Below are 19,439 nucleotides of genomic sequence, written 5' to 3' on the forward strand. Positions count from 1 at the left end.
ATGTGTTTGTATCTGAGACGCTGCAAGGGAACACCTCAATGCCAAAAGCACACCCTCCAAATGCCTTCGCAATGTGTTTCAAAGACAGACCACAGAACACTGCCTTCCATTTGAATCTGAGGCACGAAAACCAGCAGAGCCACTCATTGAACAAGATGAAGGGATTATGCAGCATTGTATCCATCTTTTTTTTGGTCTTTTTGTCTTTTCTAGGGCCGCACCCGTGGCATACGGAGATTCCCAGGCTAGGGGTCTAATCGGAGCTGTAGTCGCTGGCCTACGCCGGGGCCATGGCAACTCGGGATCCGAGCCTCATCTGGGACCCACACCACAGCTCATGGCAACGCCAGATCCTTAACCCACTGAGCGAGGCCAGGGATTGAACCTGAAACCTCATGGTTCCTTGTTGGATTCATTAACCACTGAGCCACGATGGGAACTCCGATCTTTTTTTTTTTTTTTTTTTTTCTTTTAGGGCTGTACCCAAGGCATATGGAAGCTCCCAGGCTAGGGGTCAAATTGGAGCTGCAGATGCCGGCCTATGCCACAGTCACAGCAACGCCAGATCTGAGCTGCATCTGCAAACTAAGCTGCAGCTGGTGGCAACACTAGAACCCACGTCCTCATGGACACTATGTTAGGTTCTCAACCTGCTCAGCCACAATGGGAACTCTCTGTACCCGTCTTTTAAGAGGTCTGGGGTGGTATTCCTCACGCTTGACTGCTGTACATTAAAATCACCTGGGAGCTTCTGAAACGTGCTGACGTCTGAGCCTCACTCCAGACCAACCGAGTCCCTCCCTTTGGGTATATCCTGCAGATGCTTGCTTTAAATAAGCGGATTAGACGCCAGCCCAGCCCCCCAGAGTGGAAGTCATGGCATGAGAAGAGCTGGAATTCCCGCTTCACCTGACTCTGAACAACATACTTGGGTTCCTGGTTTTCTTACATGTAAAAGGGAGCTAATAGTACTTACTCAGCTCTGTTTCAGGAAGTTATGAAAAATGAAATATTCTCTGACATATGTTTTACAAAAGCAAGGCATTTTCATTATTACTATGAAAAACAGTCACACGCAATATAAACTCAAAGCAGCCCATATCATATTAGTTACTGAACTGATTGTGATAGGAGGAGAGGCACAGAGAAGGGATGGAAATAATATAAACTGGGTGTCCCCTGGGCCACACATTCATGCTGATCTATTACAGGAGTGCTCAGATCCTAGTTCCGGTTATCTTCCTTAACCCCAAATAAATCATTTCTCTTCTGTGGACTTTATTTTCTTTCTTTTTCTTTAAGTTTATTGAAGTATAGTCAATTTATAAGACTGGTAATTTCTTCTGACAACAAAGTGACCCAGTTATACCTATACACATATCCATTCTCTCTCAGATTCTTTTTCCATGAAGATTAACAGAGAATACTGGGTAGCGTTCTCTGTGCTATACAGCAGGTTCCCACTGGCCAATCATTCTATATATATCAGGTATGTATGCCAATCCCAAACAACCAGTCCACCCCACCTCCAACCTAGGCTTTATTTTCTTTACCCATAAAACGAGGAGGTTAGACTGAGAAATTTTTATCATGGAGTCCAAAGATAAGTTTTAGATGGTGCATGAACAGCATGTGTGCAAATGTGATTCTCTTGCTCTCTCTCTCTCAAACACACACACACACACACACACACACACACACACACACCTTTTTTATTGGGAAGACAGCCCAAGAAAGAGAGCCCATCTTTTTTCTTTGAATGTTCAAAGAGGCCTATGACCCCTAATTAACATTAAGAACCAGGAGAATTTTTTTGGCTCTAAATGTCTGATTATTGGTAGTGGAAATTCAACAGACATTTATATATGGGGTAGATTTCAAACACATTTCATTTATAAATTTACCCAATGCAAAGATCCAAGAATAAAACCTAGTCAATGCCCATTAGACGCTGTCATTGGGTTTTTTCATCTCCCCAAAATTAAATTGCTTTGATTTTGAAAGTGATGTAAAAAGACTGGCAACCTATACTGGCCCAGAGTGGTCCGGTGGTGACCAGAGCATCCTAGGTGCCTGCCAGTTTGGAGGTCATCTTTAGATCCTGCACTCTGGTTCCACAGTAGCAGTGGTGGAAGGAGTAGGGACACAGGGGCTGAAGGATAAATGAAGCAGAGAATGAAAACTTAGGGCCAAGGGGTTCAAGTCTAAAGATAGGATTGAGCCAGAAGAAGAACTTGAACCAGAATAAAGAAAAACCAGATACTCCAGCCCTGAGTGGAAGAAGATATCTAATGATGCTCATCCCTTATGTTGTTTGAGGCTCTCTATGATCACATCATCAGGATCAACACTTAGTATCTTTCTTTCTTTCTTTTTTTTTTTTTTTTGCCTTTTCTACGGCCACTCCCATGGCATATGGAGGTTCCCAGGCTAGGGGTCCAATTGGAGCTGTAGCCACCAGCCTACACCAGAGCCACAGCAACACGGGATCTGAGCCGTGTCTGCAACCCACACCACAGCTCCCTGCAACGCCAGATCCTTAACCCACTGAGCAAGGCCAGGGATTGGACTGCAACCTCATGGTTCCCAGTCAGATCCATTAACCACTGCGCCACGACGGGAATTCCCACACTTAGTATCTTGAGACACTAGGGTCCATGCTTTCAGACTTCTGACCAAGAGAAAATATCCATTCAGGAGCCCAGCTTAACTGCTGAGTGTCATATTATATCCCAAAGATGAAGAGATCTGAGTTGCTCAAATCCTTGGTCTGGAGAAAGCTCAGAGACAAGGACACGTGCTTTCTAGCTTTCAAAGCTCAATCTTTATTTTTAAGTATTTTATTGATTTGAACTTCTTAACTCACAAGAATGCCATCTATCAGTGTCATGTTCTTGGAGGACATAGTTATACAACAGGAGCCAATGCAGAGAGGACCCAAAAGCCATATTATCCTTCTGTCTACAGCATCATCTAAGCCCTATGAGATGTGAAAGATAAGGAGTCATGAGAAGAAGATTTTTTTTTTGTCTTTTTGTCTTTTTGCCATTTCTAGTGCCGCTCCCATGGCACATGGAGGTTCCCAGGCTAAGGGGTGAATTGGGAGCTGCAGCTGCTGGCCTACGCCACAGCCACAGCAACGGGGATCCGAGCCATGTCTGCAACCTACACCACAGCTCACGGCAACGCCAGATCCTTAACCCACTGAGCAAGGCCAGAGATCGAAGCTGCAACCTCATGGTTCCTAGTCGGATTGGTTAACCACTGAGCCACGATGGGCACTCTGAGAAGATTCTAGGAGGAGAAAAAAGTAAGTGCAAAAGCCAAATGGAGAGAAAGCACTCACTGGCTTGAGGAGCTAAAAGGTGGTATGGAGGCGAGCAAAGAGGAGGGAGGCAAGGAGAGATCAGATCATGCAGGACTGTGAGGCCAAGGTAATGCTTTCAGGTTTTATCCTAAATGCAATGTGAAACCCATAAAGGATCTCAAACCTGAGTTCCTTCAGATGCTAGGTAGGGAATGGATTTTTTTTTTCTCCTTGAAATTATTAGCTAATTCATTCATTTTTTAGGGAATGGATTATAAGGCTGCAAGAGTAGATGTAAAGAGACCAGTTAGAGCCTTAGTGGTCCTGGTGAGAGAAGGCAGTACTTTGGTTTTAGGGAAATAAAGAAAAACAGATGCATTTGAGATACATGTTGGAAGCATCTTGAATTGGAGGGAGAAGAAAAAAGCAAGCATGACTTCTAGGTTTCTGGCCTGAGCAACTGGGCGGACGGTAATGTTATTTACTGAGATGGAAGAGACTGGAGGAGGGACAGGAATGTGCAAAACAAAGCGTTCAATCAACTCAACATCCATAATTCCTGTTCCAGTGACCAGATCTTCTGCCAAATGAATGTTTTCCCATTCTGCTCTCCATCATTTCACTTTCTCTCACAGGCTCTCCTCTGAGAATTGTAAGTTGTAACTGCAATGCCAGCCATATCTGACTTTCTCTGTCAGGAATAAAGAAAAAAAATGATGGGTGATAAACTAAGAGACTCTGCCAGCAAATGGCAGACTCAGCACATGACTTTGGAGTCTTCATCTTGGAATTCTGAAAATGAATGAAATGTGCAAACTTAAAGAAAGTTTGTTTGTATCTGAGACCCCAAGTCTTGCACCCAGTCATGTTCCTGCCAAAACTACATATCACAGTTTATGATTTAATATTTGAATGAATAATTAACATCGGCCTCATCACTAGATCTGAAGTTCTACGAGTTCACTTGCTTTGCTCACTGGTGGATCCCACAAGGCATCATATGCATTAGGCACTCAATAAATATTAGTCAAAGGATGTCTGTACAGCTTTTTCTGGTCAATAATAGAAACTACTTGTTATCCTCCTGTACCACTGTCCCCACCCTCTTTATTAATAGAAACTTTTTTTTTTTCTTTTCTGGACATAGCCACTATATTAGTTTCCTTGGGCTACCATAACAAATACCAAAAACTAGGTGAATTAAAACCACAGACATGCATTGTCTCATAGTTCTGGAAGCAGGAAATGAAGGTAAGAGCGTGGCCATGCTCTTTGTGATGGCTCTAAGGGAGAATCCTTCCTTGCATCTTCCAGCATCTGGTATTTGCTGGCAATGCTTGTATTCCTTGGCTCGTGGCTATAGCACTCCAATCTCACTGCCATCTTCTCCACGTGTCTTCCTATTGTCTTTCTTCTGTGCAGATCTGTCCTTACATCTAAATATTCCTTTTTTTAAAAAAAAATTAGAGACAGTAGTCATACTGGATTAAGGACTAATCTAATGATTGCATCTTAACTTGATTACCTCTGTCAAGACCCTACTTCCAAGTAAGGTTACATTCTCAGGTACTGGAGATTAGGACTTCAAGATATATTTGGGGAGGACACAATTCAACCCCTAAGAGTCATCCAGAATAAACTCAACATTTCCCAGATTCCCTTGCATCAAAGTGTGGCCGTGTATGATTATGCTCCAGTTAACAGAATACAAATAGAAGTAGTGGGTGCAACCTCTGGGAGGTATTGTTAAAGAAGAAATAGTGCCCTTCTGCTTCCCTTCTTACTTTATAGGTGGCTGGGATGTAAACCTAATGGCTGGAGTTATAGCAGCCATCCTAGGCCATGAAGTAGCCTTCAGAATGGAAGTCAAGCAACATGAAAACACAAAGTAGGAAATCAGAGACCACCAAGACATACCTCAGTCTTGAACTGATTTTCTTCCAGCTTTTACATGGCAAAGAGATACTAATCTTAACCACTGTTTTCAAATATTTTATGTTGAACAAAAGGGAAACTAATTGTAATTGATATACAGCCTAAAACTGTGGAATTTCAGCAAGTCACACACTAGTAGAGACAGTAAGGACACTATTTATCTTTACTTTCCAAGATGCTTGGATCAGTCATGGATAAATCTAGGAATACAGTTTTGGAAAGAGATGTCCAGCCTTGGTTGGGACAGCTTTGAATTTCTTCCAGGTAATAGGTCAGTCTGGGGGAGGTCCCTGACTTTTCCCCTGGAGGTAGTCTTGGGGTTACCTGGCTTTGAGGAGTCCTCAAACCAGGAGTCCTGGTTTTGAGGAGTGACAGGGTTTGGCCTCACACGAATAATTCAGCTGTGATCTAGAAAAACAGAGCTACCACTTACTCTATTAAGAGTCCTGGGGCTGTCTCTTTCTCCGTACTTGCCTTTCTTCCTGTCTCCAGACATCCAGCACAAAAAGAAAGCCAGTGTTAGATCCCAGAGCAGATCTACTTAGGAAAAGTTGAGGACTATATCGAGATATTCCTAAAACTTGCTGTGTTTTGGTTACGAAAAGATGATCTTTTTCTACAGTTGTGAATAAAAGTGCTTAGTTTCAACTCAATGTGAAATAAGCTTAGCAAGGAGCAAAACAAACACACTGACAGGAGTGAAGCCGTCAGATGAGAGGTTGGAATCTGATGTAATGCCAGTAATTGCTTACTTTCAGATGCTCCTTTTAAGGACTCTGAAACTGCATCACATCTTATGGGATTTCATCTTATATTTGATGAAATATGTTAGATAATGCTCACTAAAGGCTACCATGTGTCAGGCAGGGGGCTTGATAGGTCACATACATTTTTTTAATTTATTCTCACAGTCATGCCATGAAGCAATTAACACTGCCATTTCAGGATGAGAAACAGAGATTTCGCATTTCTAAGAAAGTGATAGAATTGTATTGACATGCCGCAATGTGGCAGAAACATGATTACATAGATTCTGCTTCCCATGCTATCCTGTTTTAGCTACTGTTTTGTTACTTTATGTTATATGTTGGCAAATTTAAACTTATTTAAGCAAGAATCAGCCAGGAGGTCCCACTGTGGCTCAGCTGGTTAAGAACCCGACATAGTTTTCATGAGGATGCAGGTTCGATCCCTGGCCTCACTCAGTGGGATAAGGATCCAGCGTTGCTGCAAACTATGGCGTAGCTTGGATATATAGCTTGGATTTGGTGTTGCCATGGCTGTGGCACAGATGTCAGCATCAGCTCCAATTAGACCCCTAGCCTGGGAACTTCCACATGATGCAGGTGCAGCCATAAAAAGGAAAAAAAAAAAAAAAAAGAATTAGCTGGAAGACTCAGAATAACACAAAGATTCTAACAAGCAATATAATCAATGACACCTACACACATTTATTATTTATTTTGAGCGTGTTACTATGCTAGGACATGTATCATTTAACTGTAAATATTATAAGTGCCATTTTATTTATTTACTTTTGTCTTTTTAGGGCCATACCCTTGGCTTATAGAAGCTCCCCGGCTAGGGGTCAAATTAGAGCTGCAGCTGCTGGCCTATGCCACAGCCACAGCAAGGCAGGATTCTAGCCGAGTCTGTGACCTACACCACAGCTCATAGCAATGCCGGATCCCTGACCCACAGAGTGAGGCCAGGGATCGAACCCGAGTCCTCATGGATACTAGCCAGGTTTGTTCGTTACCGCTGAGCCATGACAGAAACTCCTCCAAAAGTACCATTTTAAAAGTGAAGAATTTAAGGGAGGGCAAGATAGGAGCAGGAGATTGAGAGGTACAATCTACTATGTATAAAATGAATACGCAACACGGGTACCTTGTACAACACAGGGAATATAGCAAATATTTTATAATAACTGTACATGGAATATAACCTTTAAAATTTTGTTTTTTTGTTTTTTTCTTTTTAGGGCCATACCTGTGGCATATGGAAATTCCCGGGATAGGGGTCCAATCGGAGCTGCAGCTGCCGGCTACGCCACAGCCACAGCAGTGTGGGGTCTGAGCCACAGCTGTGACTCTATACCACAGCTCACGACAAGCCAAATCCTTAACCCCCTGAGCAAAGCTAGGGATCAAACCTGCATCCTCATGGATACTAGTCATGTTCTTAGCCTGCTGAGCCACACAGGAACTCCTAAAAATTGTTAATTACTATACTATACATCTGAAACTTACAACTATACTTTAATAAAAATAATAATAAAAGAATTTGAGACTCAGATTAGAGTTTAAGTAGCTACCCTGGGTCCTATGGGAGGTTGGAATGTAAATATCTGGTGTCTGATACCTAATCCTGGCTTCTTCATCACAGGACCCAGAGCCAGGCACGAATAAGAAACTTGAGCCCATGGATGGGTCACAAGATAAAGGGAATGTGATGGGTCAGATGAAAGAAAGGAGAATGACTGGCTAAGAGAAGTCAGACATGACTTCTGGGAATCTTCTGGGAGATTTTTTTTTTTAAATATTTTATTATAGTTGATTTACAATGTTCTGTCAATTCCTGCTGTACAGTAAAGTGACCCAATTATACATATATATACATTCTTTTTCTCACATTATCCTCCATCATGTTCCATCACAAGTGATTAGATATAGTTCCCTGTGGAGGAGACTTTTGAAAGGGCTAGTCCCAGGGTCACTGGGTGAAATCAGCCAGAGAGGACCGTGTGGCCTCAGCAGGCAGCAGAGTGTGGCTTTCTGGACGCTCTGAGGAGCAGAGACATGAGGGGGATGGGAGGTCTGAGCAGAATTCTGAGATCATAAGGTAAATGGCAACTAAGACTGGAAAGGTTGGAGCTCAGGGAACTTGAGAAGGATGTCTGGAACTGAAGAAACCCTGACCTATTCCAGAAGCTGGATGCTGCTGAGCACGTCTTAGAGATGTGCCAAGGTCATCGTGCTGTGGGGGAAGGAGGAGAAAAACGACTCTCTCACCAGCTCTGTGAGCAGGACGCCACATGTGGCCTCATTTACCAGACGAGAAAAGGGCCCAGAGAAAGGAAATAATCTGCCAAACATCACAGAGACACGAGGAGTGGAGCCAGGATTCTAACAACTGACACTTATGTCTGGTGGTGGAAATCTGTAAAATGGGTTGCCTCTGGTGGGAGGGGACTATCTGGAAAGAGGCAGAAGGGAACTTTCTGAAGTGTGGGGAAATATTCTAAGTGCTGATTGGTAGTTACACAGGTGCATATACCTGACAACATTTATCAAACTAGATACTTCAGAGCTGTGCATTTTGTCATATGAAAATTATGACTCAATGTAAAACACACTTTTATAAATCTCTTAAGCTTTCTTCTAACTCATGCATTGTCTTCCTTTCCTCCTTCCTTTCCTTTATTTTGCTGTTTTTAGTGCCACACCCCAAGCATATGGAAATTCCTGGGCTAGGGGTCTAACTGGAGCTGCAGCTGCCTGCCGGCCTACACCACAGTCACAGCCACATGGGATCTGAGCCGAGTCTTCAGCCTATATCATAGCTCACAACAATGCCAGATCCTTGACCCACTGAACGAGGCCAGGGATCAAACCCACCTCCTCATGGATACTAATCAGGTTTGTTTCTGTGGCGCCACAATGAGAGCTCCTAAGTCATGCATTTTCAATGGGGGTGACTTAGTCTCTGAAGGGGAAAGGACTGCCTCTTGGAGTGTGAAAAAAATCTTCCTTTTTTATGCATAAAGCATATATATACATATATACACATACATAGTCCATAAGTAGATATATAGTTATCAGTGGTATATCCACATTTCGTAGGGAGGGATGATGAGGAGAAAAATGTCTTAAAAAGGCTCGAGTTTCCACTGAGGTGTGGTGTGTTAAGAATCTGACTGCAGCAGCTTAGGTCACTGCTGAGGAGTGGGTTCAATCCCTGGCCTGGTTCAGTGGGTTAAAGGACCCAGCAACTGTGGCGTAGGTCACAGTGGCAGCTCGGATTCAATCCCTGGCCTGGGAACGTCCATATTTTGTAGGTGTGGCCCCCCCAAAAAAGTAAAAAAATAAAAACAAAAAAAAATTGGCAGAGGAAGATAATAAAAAATAGATTTAAGAAACATTGCTCTGGGAGTTTCCAGTTGTGGTTCAACGGGTTATAAACCCTATCCATAAGGATGCGGGTTCTATCCCTGGCCTCGAATATCAGTGGGTTAAAGATCTGGCGTTACCATGAGCTGCAGTGTAGGTCACAGACATGGCTCAGATCCTGCGTGGCTGTGGCTGTGGCTGTGGTGTAGGCTGGCAGCTGCACCTCTGATTCAAACCTTAGCCTGGGAACTTCCATATGCCACGTTGTGGCCCTAAAAAGTAAAAAAAAAAAATTTTTTTAATATTAAAAAAGAAGGAGTTCCCGTCGTGGCGCAGTGGTTAATGAATCCGACTAGGAACCATGAGTTGCGGGTTTGATCCCTGGCCTTGCTCAGTGGGTTAAGGATCCGGCATTGCCATGAGCTATGGTGTAGGTTGCAGATGTGGCTCAGATCCCGCGTTGCTGTGGCTCTGGCGCAGACTGGTGGCTACAGCTCCGATTCGACCCCTAGCCTGGGAACCTCCATATGCCATGGGTGTGGCCCTAGAAAAAGGCAAAAAGACAAAAAAAAAAAAAGAAATTAAAAAAGAAAAAAGAAACAGTGCTCTAATTCACTGTTACCCACCCCCCTCCAAAATTCTCTTTACCCTGCAGTCAAGACTTAGCTTTTATTCTTTTTTTCCAAGGAACTATGTTCCCTTCTGGGTTTATGGAATAAACCTGTGTGTGTGCATGTTCATGTGTATGTGTGTGTACACCCCTGCACACAGGCACACACTGCAAACCACATGCATGTACCTGTACACAGAGGTGCGTACAATGCACACACAGACACAGGGACACTTAGGCTGACTTGATCTCTATTCATTCTTTAGGTCTCAGCTCAAGCATCATCCCTCCCTCAGGGGGCTGCTGCCTGCCATGCCGCTCGCTGTCCTACACAAATGGCTCTTTTCTTCACAGCTCTCGTCTCTGTTTATAATTATACGCTTCAGAGTGGAATTATTTGATGAATGTCCCTCTCCCTCCTTAGACCGTAAATCCCATAGAGACCTAACAGTTGTCTGGCTTGTGGGAGGTGGTCAGTAAGTGCTAACGGAACAAAGGACTGTGCCAAGCTGCCCTGGGATCTCCAGGTTGTTGGAACCTGATATGAGGGATGGCCCCCTGCCCAGGATGGGCACAGAGCTGGAAGGCAGTCTGAGTCGAGGTCCCAAGATGTGGCCTTAGCGCTGGCAGCACCCCCCACAGGCAAAGCGGTCTTATCTCCCCCAACAATGCCCAATGATAAGAGAGGGAACACTGACCCTTCTACTTCCTGTTGACTGGGAAGCAACAACTCTGATACAGTAAGAGCACAGCACAGAAGACAACCCTTTTTAATCCCCACATAGGACTTTCTTGAGCTCAACTGGCAAGGAGCTACTTTTCAAAAAACATTTTTTTGGCTGCCCCACGGCACATGGAGGTCCCAGGCCAGGGATCATATCTGAGCTGTAGTTTCGATGCTGCAATCAGTTGTGCCCCAGTGGGAACTCTGAAAAGGAAGTACTTTTAAAACATCACGGGAGTTCCCTGGTGGCTCAGTGGATTAAGGATCTGGTGTTGTCACTGCTGTGGTTCATGTTGATGTTGTAGCTAGAGTTTGATTCCCGGCCCAAGAACTTCTATATGCTGCAGCAACGCAAAAACAAACCAACAATCACCTGCAAGCCCCCCCCCCTCCCCCCCCGGCCCCCCCCCCCCGGCAAAAAAAAAAAAAAACCACATCATAGCATGCAATTTTTTTTTATTTGTGCTGATCATTTTACCATTTGCTACTTCAGTGCCGAAACTGTCTTGGTTAAGTTAATTAGGAACTTGGGATGGTTTGCCCAACCTGGCCTCTCTTGGTTTGGGAAGAAAATTCCATGAAATATACAGATTTGTTGCCACGGGGAGGAAAGACCAAAAAGCAGAATTTTGACATTTTCCTCTATATGAGAAAAAGGAATTTTTGGAAGGAGGAAGAAAGAACACAATGACCACTAATTCCTTACTCTGACTCAGATAATTTTGTCTCTAGGTAAACATACAAAGAAACAAACAAACACTGAAAAGAGGCCCCATAGGTCCACATCCATCAATTCATCACAGCAGGAAACAAGAAAAGAAGCCAAAGTCTTGAAATCCCTCTAAGAGTTGGCACAGGGTTGCATGAAAACTTGAATACTCTTTCTCACAGGATTTAATTATTCCCACCAGAAAAAAATAAACTTCCCAGAAAAGAGCAAGGATATCTTTTGTTTCTTATTTGTAAATATGGCTCAAATTCCTTCAGAATCTGAAAGCTGAATGGTCTGCTCTGATGAGTGTTTGATTAAACTAACAGATACATTTTTTTTACATCTTTCACTTGGATGACCCTGCAAGACATAGTCCTGACCTAGCTGAGAGGCTGGTGTCAAGGATAGAAATGTATGGGTCACCTTGCTGTACAGTAGAAAATTGACAGAACACTGTTAACCAGCTATGACGGAAAAAGTAAAAATCATTTAAAAAATAAATAATAAATAAAACATGAAAAAAAGAGAGAATAAAAATGATTTGCACCACGATGGGAACTCCCGGGGAGGAACTTTATTTCCTTTCAGAGTAGATGAAAAGAGGTAAGAATTGGAATTATTCTTTCTGGAACCATTTCTTCCTCCAGGATTTTTTATTTTTATTTTTATTTTTTTTTATTTAGGGCTGCCCAGGAGATGCCCATATGGAGATGCCCAGGCTAAGGGTCAAATCGGAGCTGCAGCTGGAGGCCTATGCCATAGCTCAGGGCAATGCTGGATCCTTAACCCACTGATCAAGGCCAGGGATTGAACCGGCATCCTCATGGATACTAGTCAGGTTGGTAACCTGCTGAGCCACAATGGGAACTCCCTTCCTCCAGGATTTTAATATTTAGATGCTAATATGAAGTGGACTCATGTACAGAAAGGGCCCAGTGTGGTGCAGGGTTAGGCATACAGAAGACACCTAATAAATTATAGTTTCTTTTTCTCTTTTCTCCTTTCCTCATGGTATTGGAATAAACCAGAAGCTACTGGTATGGACTCCCTAAAGGATAAGAGTCATCAAAGGGAAAATGTAGGGAACAACCTCTTTTACTTTATTTATTTATTTTTTTTAGGGCCACACCTGCGGCATGTGGAGGTGCCCAGGCTAGGAGTCGAATCAGAGCTGTAGCTGTTGGCCTATGCCACAGCCACAGAAACGCGGAATCCGAGCCACCTCTTTGAACTACACCAAAGCTCATGGCAATGCTGGATCCTTAACTCACTGAGCAAGGCCCGGGATCGAACCTGCGTCCTCATGGGTGCTAGTCAGATTCATTTCTGCTGAGCTATGATGGGAGCTCCAAGGGAACAACATCTTTTATATGAAAATGCATTGCGTGGGTTGATTCAGCTTTCCATGGGTCCCCTATGTCATGCTCCATTCCAGAGTTGCAATGCCAAGGAAAGGCCCTCTAAGCCAGAGGTTTACAGATTTCATTTGTAAGAAAATCTTTGCTTAAAATACAAAATAAGGGCCAGAAGGGCTGGCGAGAGGCGTATGAAATAACCACATAGACGATTATCAGCAAAGGTGTAACTAACTTATTGTTCTCTTTTTTATCTGGGTCTTGATTGGGACCTAACAGAAAATAAGGTTATAGTTTGGGGCCTCTGGTAACATCTGCTCCCTTTTTTGGTCTCTGGGGACAAATATATTTTATGGCATGAGGAGAAGAAGGGAACTAGAAGGGAGGAAGAGAAGTGGACTAGAGTAAATATAAAATTTTCACTCGAGCCAGAGATGCCATGAAAGTTTTTGGACCCAAACCCCTAAAACTCAATTCCACATACAACTGCAGTCAGGTTGGAACCTTCCCTCGCCAGCATCTCAGCAAAACCATCCTGCAGCTCAGCCCCTGGCCCTGCCCCCACCAGGGTCAGCTGTGACGAGGCTGTGGGCATGAAGAGCCCTGGGCACTGGGGCTAGCCCTGGGCACTGGGGCTAGGGCAAAAACTTCTCTATCTAATCCAGGAAAAAAATCAAGTAGACTTTATCTCTCTCCTCAAGGACACATTTTCTCTGGAGTTCTTCCAGAATTTCTAGAGAAGTAAATTTTAAGTCAGGCATGATGGTCTCCCCTTGTCATAGATTAAGGGCTCCATTTAAACCAGGCAAAGAGAGGGAGTTCCCGTCATGGCTCAGTGGTTAACGAATCCGATTAGGAACCATGAGGTTGCGGGTTCGATCCCTGGCCTTGCTCAGTGGGTTAAGGATCCGGTGTTGCTGTGAGCTGTGGTGTAGATCATAGACGTGGCTTGGATCCTGTGTTGCTGTGGCTCTGGCGTAGGCCGGCAGCTGTAGCTCCGATTAGACCCCCCCCCGGGAATGTCCATATGCCATGGGAGCAGCCCCAGGAAAGACAAAAAGACAATCAATCAATCAATCAATAAAATAAAATAAAATAAACCAGGCAAAGAGGGCTCTCCTCTGGGTCTGAAAAGGTCAAGAAGCATCATGAGGGGAATACGGCCCTCAGTCCCTTCAGTCTGGGGTCTGGCCTGTCCACAGACTGGTGGCCCACCTCTTAAAATTGTCCAAGCCCTATAAAAAGGTAAAATAGAAGTTTCCGTTGTAGCTCAGTGGGTTAAGAACCCCACTAGTATCCACGAGGTTCAATCCCTGGCCTTGCTCAGTGGGTTAAGGGTCTGGTGTTGCCGTGAGTTGTGGTGTAGGTAGGACATGTGGCTCGGATCTGGTGTTGCTGGAGCTGTGGTGTAGGCCAGCAGCTGCAGCTCCGATTTGACTGGTAGCCTGGGAACTTCCGTGTGCAGCAGGTGCAGCCCTAAGAAGAAAAACAACAACAACAACAAAGGTAAAACAAAAGAAATGGTAAACATTAAAAAAACACTTAGTTACAAAATGACTTCTGTTTTGGCAAGAAAAGCAGTGACGTTAGGCAGCCACAGTAAAGGTCTAAAAATTCTGCTCATGGCAAAGTCACTGGGCCCAGATGCAAAGTTTTGTCTACACTGGAAAGTAGGAGAAAATGAGGGCTGTGACCTGAAGGGTGAGCCTGATCTTCTGTGTGGAGAGTGACACAGAAGGCAAAGTCGGACACTTTACACTGTCCTAGGTCAGCTCTTGCCAGTCAGAGGTGCAAAAAGGAGGATTCTGGCCAAAGTTTTGGGTGATTTCTGCCCCCCAGACCATGCAGGTCAATCACTGCCCAGGTCAGGGGACTCTTCCCCCAGGACATGCTCCTTCAGAGTCACCCCTGCTCCCCTCACCACAGACAGAGCACCCCACAACCAGACTTACTGCCCTGTAGTTCAAGAGTAACAACAATGCAACAGGTCAGTGGAAAGAAGCCTCTAGGAATGGGTTATACAAATGGCGTTTCAGGAGTTTCCATTGTGGCTCAGCGGAAAACGAATCTGACTAGCATCCATGAGGTTGCAGGTCCTATCCCTGGCCTCGCTCAGTGGGTTAAGGATCCAGCATTGCCGTGAGCTGTGGTGTAGGTTGCAGATGTGGCTCAGATCTGGCACTGCAGTGGCTGAGGTGTAGGTTAGCGGCTACAACTCCAGTTTGACCTCTGGCCTGGGAGCCTCCACATGCCACAGGTGCAGCCCTAAAAAGACAAAAAACAAACAAACCAACCAACCTGGGAGTTCCCATCATGGCTCAGTGGTTAACAAACAGGATTAGCATCCATTAGGACGTGGGTTTAATCCCTGGCCTCGCTCAGTGGGTTAAGGATCCGGCATTGCTGTGGGCTGCGATGCGGTGTAGGTCACAGACGCAGTTCAGATCCCAAGTTGCTGTGGCGCTAGTGTAGGCTGGTAGCTACCGCTCCGATTGGACCCCTAGCCTGGGAACCTCCATATGCTGCAGGTACAGCCCTAAAAAGACAAACAAAAAAACCAAATGGCTTTTTAAATGTTAAGTTATTCTAGAACAGATACATATGGTAAAAATAGGAAATAATTTATTTGGTAACAAAATAACAGACTACGTAATTTAAAGTGAAGATATACAAATAAATTATATGGAAGAGCATACTATATTCCCTACCATTTCCATTTGACCAACAGTACAATTAAAAAATACATCTCAATGTATTTGTTCTACTACAGAGTTTGATCAAAAGCAGCTTTTTAGGACCGGGTTGTATCTTAATCTTAAGATTCTACTTCAGAGTTTCTATTAAATGATACATGTTGTATTAGCTAATTTAAACAGATTTGTTTTTCCTAGCTGGATTTCCCAGCATTTTTCGAATGCTAATGTGCTTTTTGTAAATTTCCAAGCGGGAAATAAAGTGTGCAGCAGTGGAAAACTGCCTTGATCACAGAACCTCAGGACAGAAAATTTTGCTAGACCAGAGGGCTGCATAATACAACTCTGAAAACTCTGCTCTACTGAATTCTGTACTGCCTACAACACATGCAAACCATTGTACACCCCCCTTGAGAAACTAAGAATATAAACCATATGAAGTGTTAGTTTTTGAAATTGAAAAAAAAAATATCAGGTTACTCATCTATCAGAGTAGATACATTAAGGAGTTCATTAATCAACTGACAATGTCTAGAACAGATATGCATGGTAATCAATAAAGATGGACTCAAATCGATGAAATACACCTGGCTAAGCAAAACGAGGTCTTTAGCTGCCATAAATCCATCGCTTTCCCAAAGGAAATATGCTTTAAGTCCAAACCCCATGCGAGTGAGTGCACGCTCATGATTGAAGCCCTCTGCCAAAAATAATTTAGACTGAGGTTCTTTACTGTGGAAATAAAATATAAAACTCTTTCCACAGCCAAGAGTTCCATTAGAAAATGAAAAATTTGGCCTCGGCACAAATGTACATGCTCCTGGCCAACTTTCCTGCCCTGGGCTGGTTTGGTGCTGTGCCCACTGCAATACTGAGGAGGTAGGAAAGGTCTCAAATACAAACAGACGTAGCCAACAAGGCTTCTGTAACCTGTCCAGAGCACAGGACCTGGTGATCCTGGGGCTCCTTGCAGGAAGGAGGTGTTCAAATCAGTGGGCGGGGTCAACCTGGAATTCTACCAGCGTCCAAAACCCAGACTGGCTGTCATCTCGGCTCTGTGCTCCCCTTGAGCTGGTCTCAGCTGCCCACGTCTCTTTTCTGGTGGCTAAACCAGTGCCAGAGGGGAGGTGCTAGAAATCAGAGCTGTGGAGATCCAAACCATGCCTATTGCTTCACTGGTTACCACTCGAGGAAAAGGACTGATGGGAGAGGATGAAAGTATTGAAGACATGAAGGAGGGCATAATATGCAGTTTTCAAGGCTTCTACATCCTCCCAGGGTCCCAGATAACCAAGAGATAAATGTCCTCTTTGAAATGTTTCACAGATGACAGAACGAAAGTGTACCAGATAAAGGTGTTTTGAAGCAGAATAACCAGTAAAGAATGCATATATGTGTGTGTGTGTGTATATATATGTGAATATATATAGAATATATATATACGTGAATCACTTTACTGTCCATCAGAAATTGGCACAACACTGTAAATCAACTATACTTTAACAAAAAATTTTTAAATAAAAAAATAAAGCAGAAAACCAGTGCTCTCAATATCCTCTTATACCATATTTCTTTACAAATAAAAAAAATGCATATATATATATACACTTATGTGTGTACATATAAATGTATACATATGCACAAGAAGTCTGGAAGAATATAAATCAAAATATTAACAGTGATACACTTTCCTTTTTTTTTTAACAGATGCACCTGTGGCATATGGAAATTCCTGTGCCAGGGGTTGAATAGGAGCTGCCGCTGCAGCCTTAGCTATAGCCACAGCAATAGTGGATCTGAGCCACATCTGCAACCTACGCCATAGCCTGCAGCATCGCCAGATCCTCAACCCACTGTGTGAGGCCAGGGATTGAACCTGTATCCTCACAGAGATAACATCAGGTCCCTAACCCACTGAGCCACACGGGGAACTCCTGATATGGGTTACTCTATGTCCATTACACTTCAACTGAGCTGCTTTAAAATGTTAAGAGTGGTTAGGAAAAATTATAGGCAATCATAATTTTTTTTCTGCCTGTCTATTCTCCAAATTTTCTGGACTCTATATTCATTACTTTAACAGTAAAAATATGTAAAAGTAAATTTCAAAAATCTTACACAATCCATTCAATTTTTTGAAGTGTTCTGACATATTTAACCCATGGCACAGCGAGTGAAATGTGATTACTAATTTCAGAGAGGAGGAAACAGGCTTTGAGATGTTGCAGAACTTGTTCAGAGAGCTAGTAAGTGGTAAAATCAAAATATGAATGCAGGTCTCTTCTTTCGAACTCCATGACTTTGGTCTTCTTCTCACCATTTCCTGTTTCTTACTAGTCTCACGTGCACCACTGGCTGCATAAATGCCACAAGTATATATGTTGTGTAGCACAGAAGCAGTAGAGTCATTACATAAGATTTAAGCAAACGGAAGCTTTTTTTTTTTTTTTTCCCCAAACTCAGCATTTGTTAAGGAGAGAATGCATAAGGGAGGTCTGGAGACCAAGGAGACCCAGTCACCGCGACAGGAAACCTTCTATTTGCTACTTCATACGCTCTTGGCTTCATTTCAACCCCATTCAGAAAAGGAAAGGGAAATGACAAAAATGGGACCAAAAAGCACAGGGAGGGAAAGTTCAAACGGCATCAAACAATGAAATAAAAGCAGAAGTACTTCAACATTGCTCAGCTGGAGGTACCTTCATCCCTGCAGCGGCTGCAGGGCCACTGGGGTCCACGGCCTGGATGTGGCATGGCTTGCTTCCCCGCACCACGAAGCCCCAGCCAACGGCGTCACCAACAATCTGCAGAGGAAAACCGCAATTAGCAACCCGCAGACAGTCCCTGGCAATTGGCCCGTCCTTCCAAGAGACAGAAAAACCCAAGATTAAGGTCATGCCCTGACATAATTCTTCTCCATTTCATCTCTGCCCTGTTAGGGGAAACGGCCTCCTCTGCTTCTATCACAAACACAGGCACATATATATATATATTTATACGTATGGAAAATGTGGTCCAGAAACCCTGGTTTGGCAGAAGGAAGCTTCTTCTGTGAGGTCACCACTCAATAAATAACTGGCAGATTGCTTCTTTCTTAGGCTCCCGTGCGGTTTAATCTCAGACTTGAATGGAAAATTTAGAAGATCTTAAAAAACATGGCTGAGATTTCTCTCCAGATCCAATTTCTGCTCCAAGCTTTGTTCTTTTCCCCTGTACCCAAAGGATGCTTTCTGGATGATCTGGCTATGTCATTGACCTCTAAAGTAACAATCTAAATTACTAATGGGGAGAAACAGGAAAAGTCTCGGCTTTCTTGAAATATGACTTTCTCTACCCAGAAAAGACTGTGAAAAAGGACATAAAGGTCACAGGGTACCAGCCGACTCTGGTCCAAAAGCTGTTTGACACTGGAAGGTGCCTTTACCGACATAATTATAATTTCAATTGGCAGTAACATTCGCTGGGCAGCTCCCGGACTTGTCTTTAACACAAACCCCAAGTGAAATACAGACGACAGCCGTTCACAATCAATTCCTGGCAATGCTGGCATGGATATTTAAAACCACAAGGAAACATACTTTAAAAATACAGTCCACTATCTCCTGAATGATGGAGACTAAGGAAAAGCAGGGAAACAAATGAAATTTGTGTGAACATTCTCAAAAAGATTTCTAGGGCAGGTCTGGTACTGATGAATGCTGTTTTTGCTTGTCTGAGAAGTTCTTTACTGGGCGCTTCATTGGCTTTGGGGTTTGCTGCTGTCAGCTCACGATAACTAATTTCACTTGCAAGGGTACACGTTACCTTTCCCCCCGATATAGACATATTACCAGTGCTTTTTTCATATTGCTGAATTAGGACTGGATCGATCCTATTTTAACACCTCAGTGCTCAGAATGGGAAGTATTCCTCGACAAATGTTTGCAGCATGAATGAGTGTAGAAAGCTCTGCCCCCACCCTGATGTATTAAAATAAAAATTGGAAGACTCA

General features: G+C 43.6%; 1 protein-coding gene across 3 annotated transcripts in view; it reads right to left on the reverse strand.

Moving 5' to 3' along the window:
* The window catches only part of DEPTOR (DEP domain containing MTOR interacting protein), a 191,679-nt gene that overhangs the window by 25,230 nt on the left and 147,010 nt on the right, over positions 1–19,439 (reverse strand). For 2 of the 3 annotated variants that reach the window (XM_047783357.1, XM_047783358.1), the window contains exon 9: positions 18,148–18,252. In XM_047783357.1, coding sequence (XP_047639313.1) covers positions 18,148–18,252 — 105 coding nt within the window. Of the gene's footprint in view, positions 1–3,265; positions 3,999–18,147; positions 18,253–19,439 lie in introns of those variants that run through there. The other variant, XM_047783359.1, reaches the window with a different exon arrangement.

Source organism: Phacochoerus africanus, chromosome 6, assembly GCF_016906955.1.
Source record: "Phacochoerus africanus isolate WHEZ1 chromosome 6, ROS_Pafr_v1, whole genome shotgun sequence".
NCBI classification, from domain to species: Eukaryota; Metazoa; Chordata; class Mammalia; order Artiodactyla; family Suidae; genus Phacochoerus; species Phacochoerus africanus.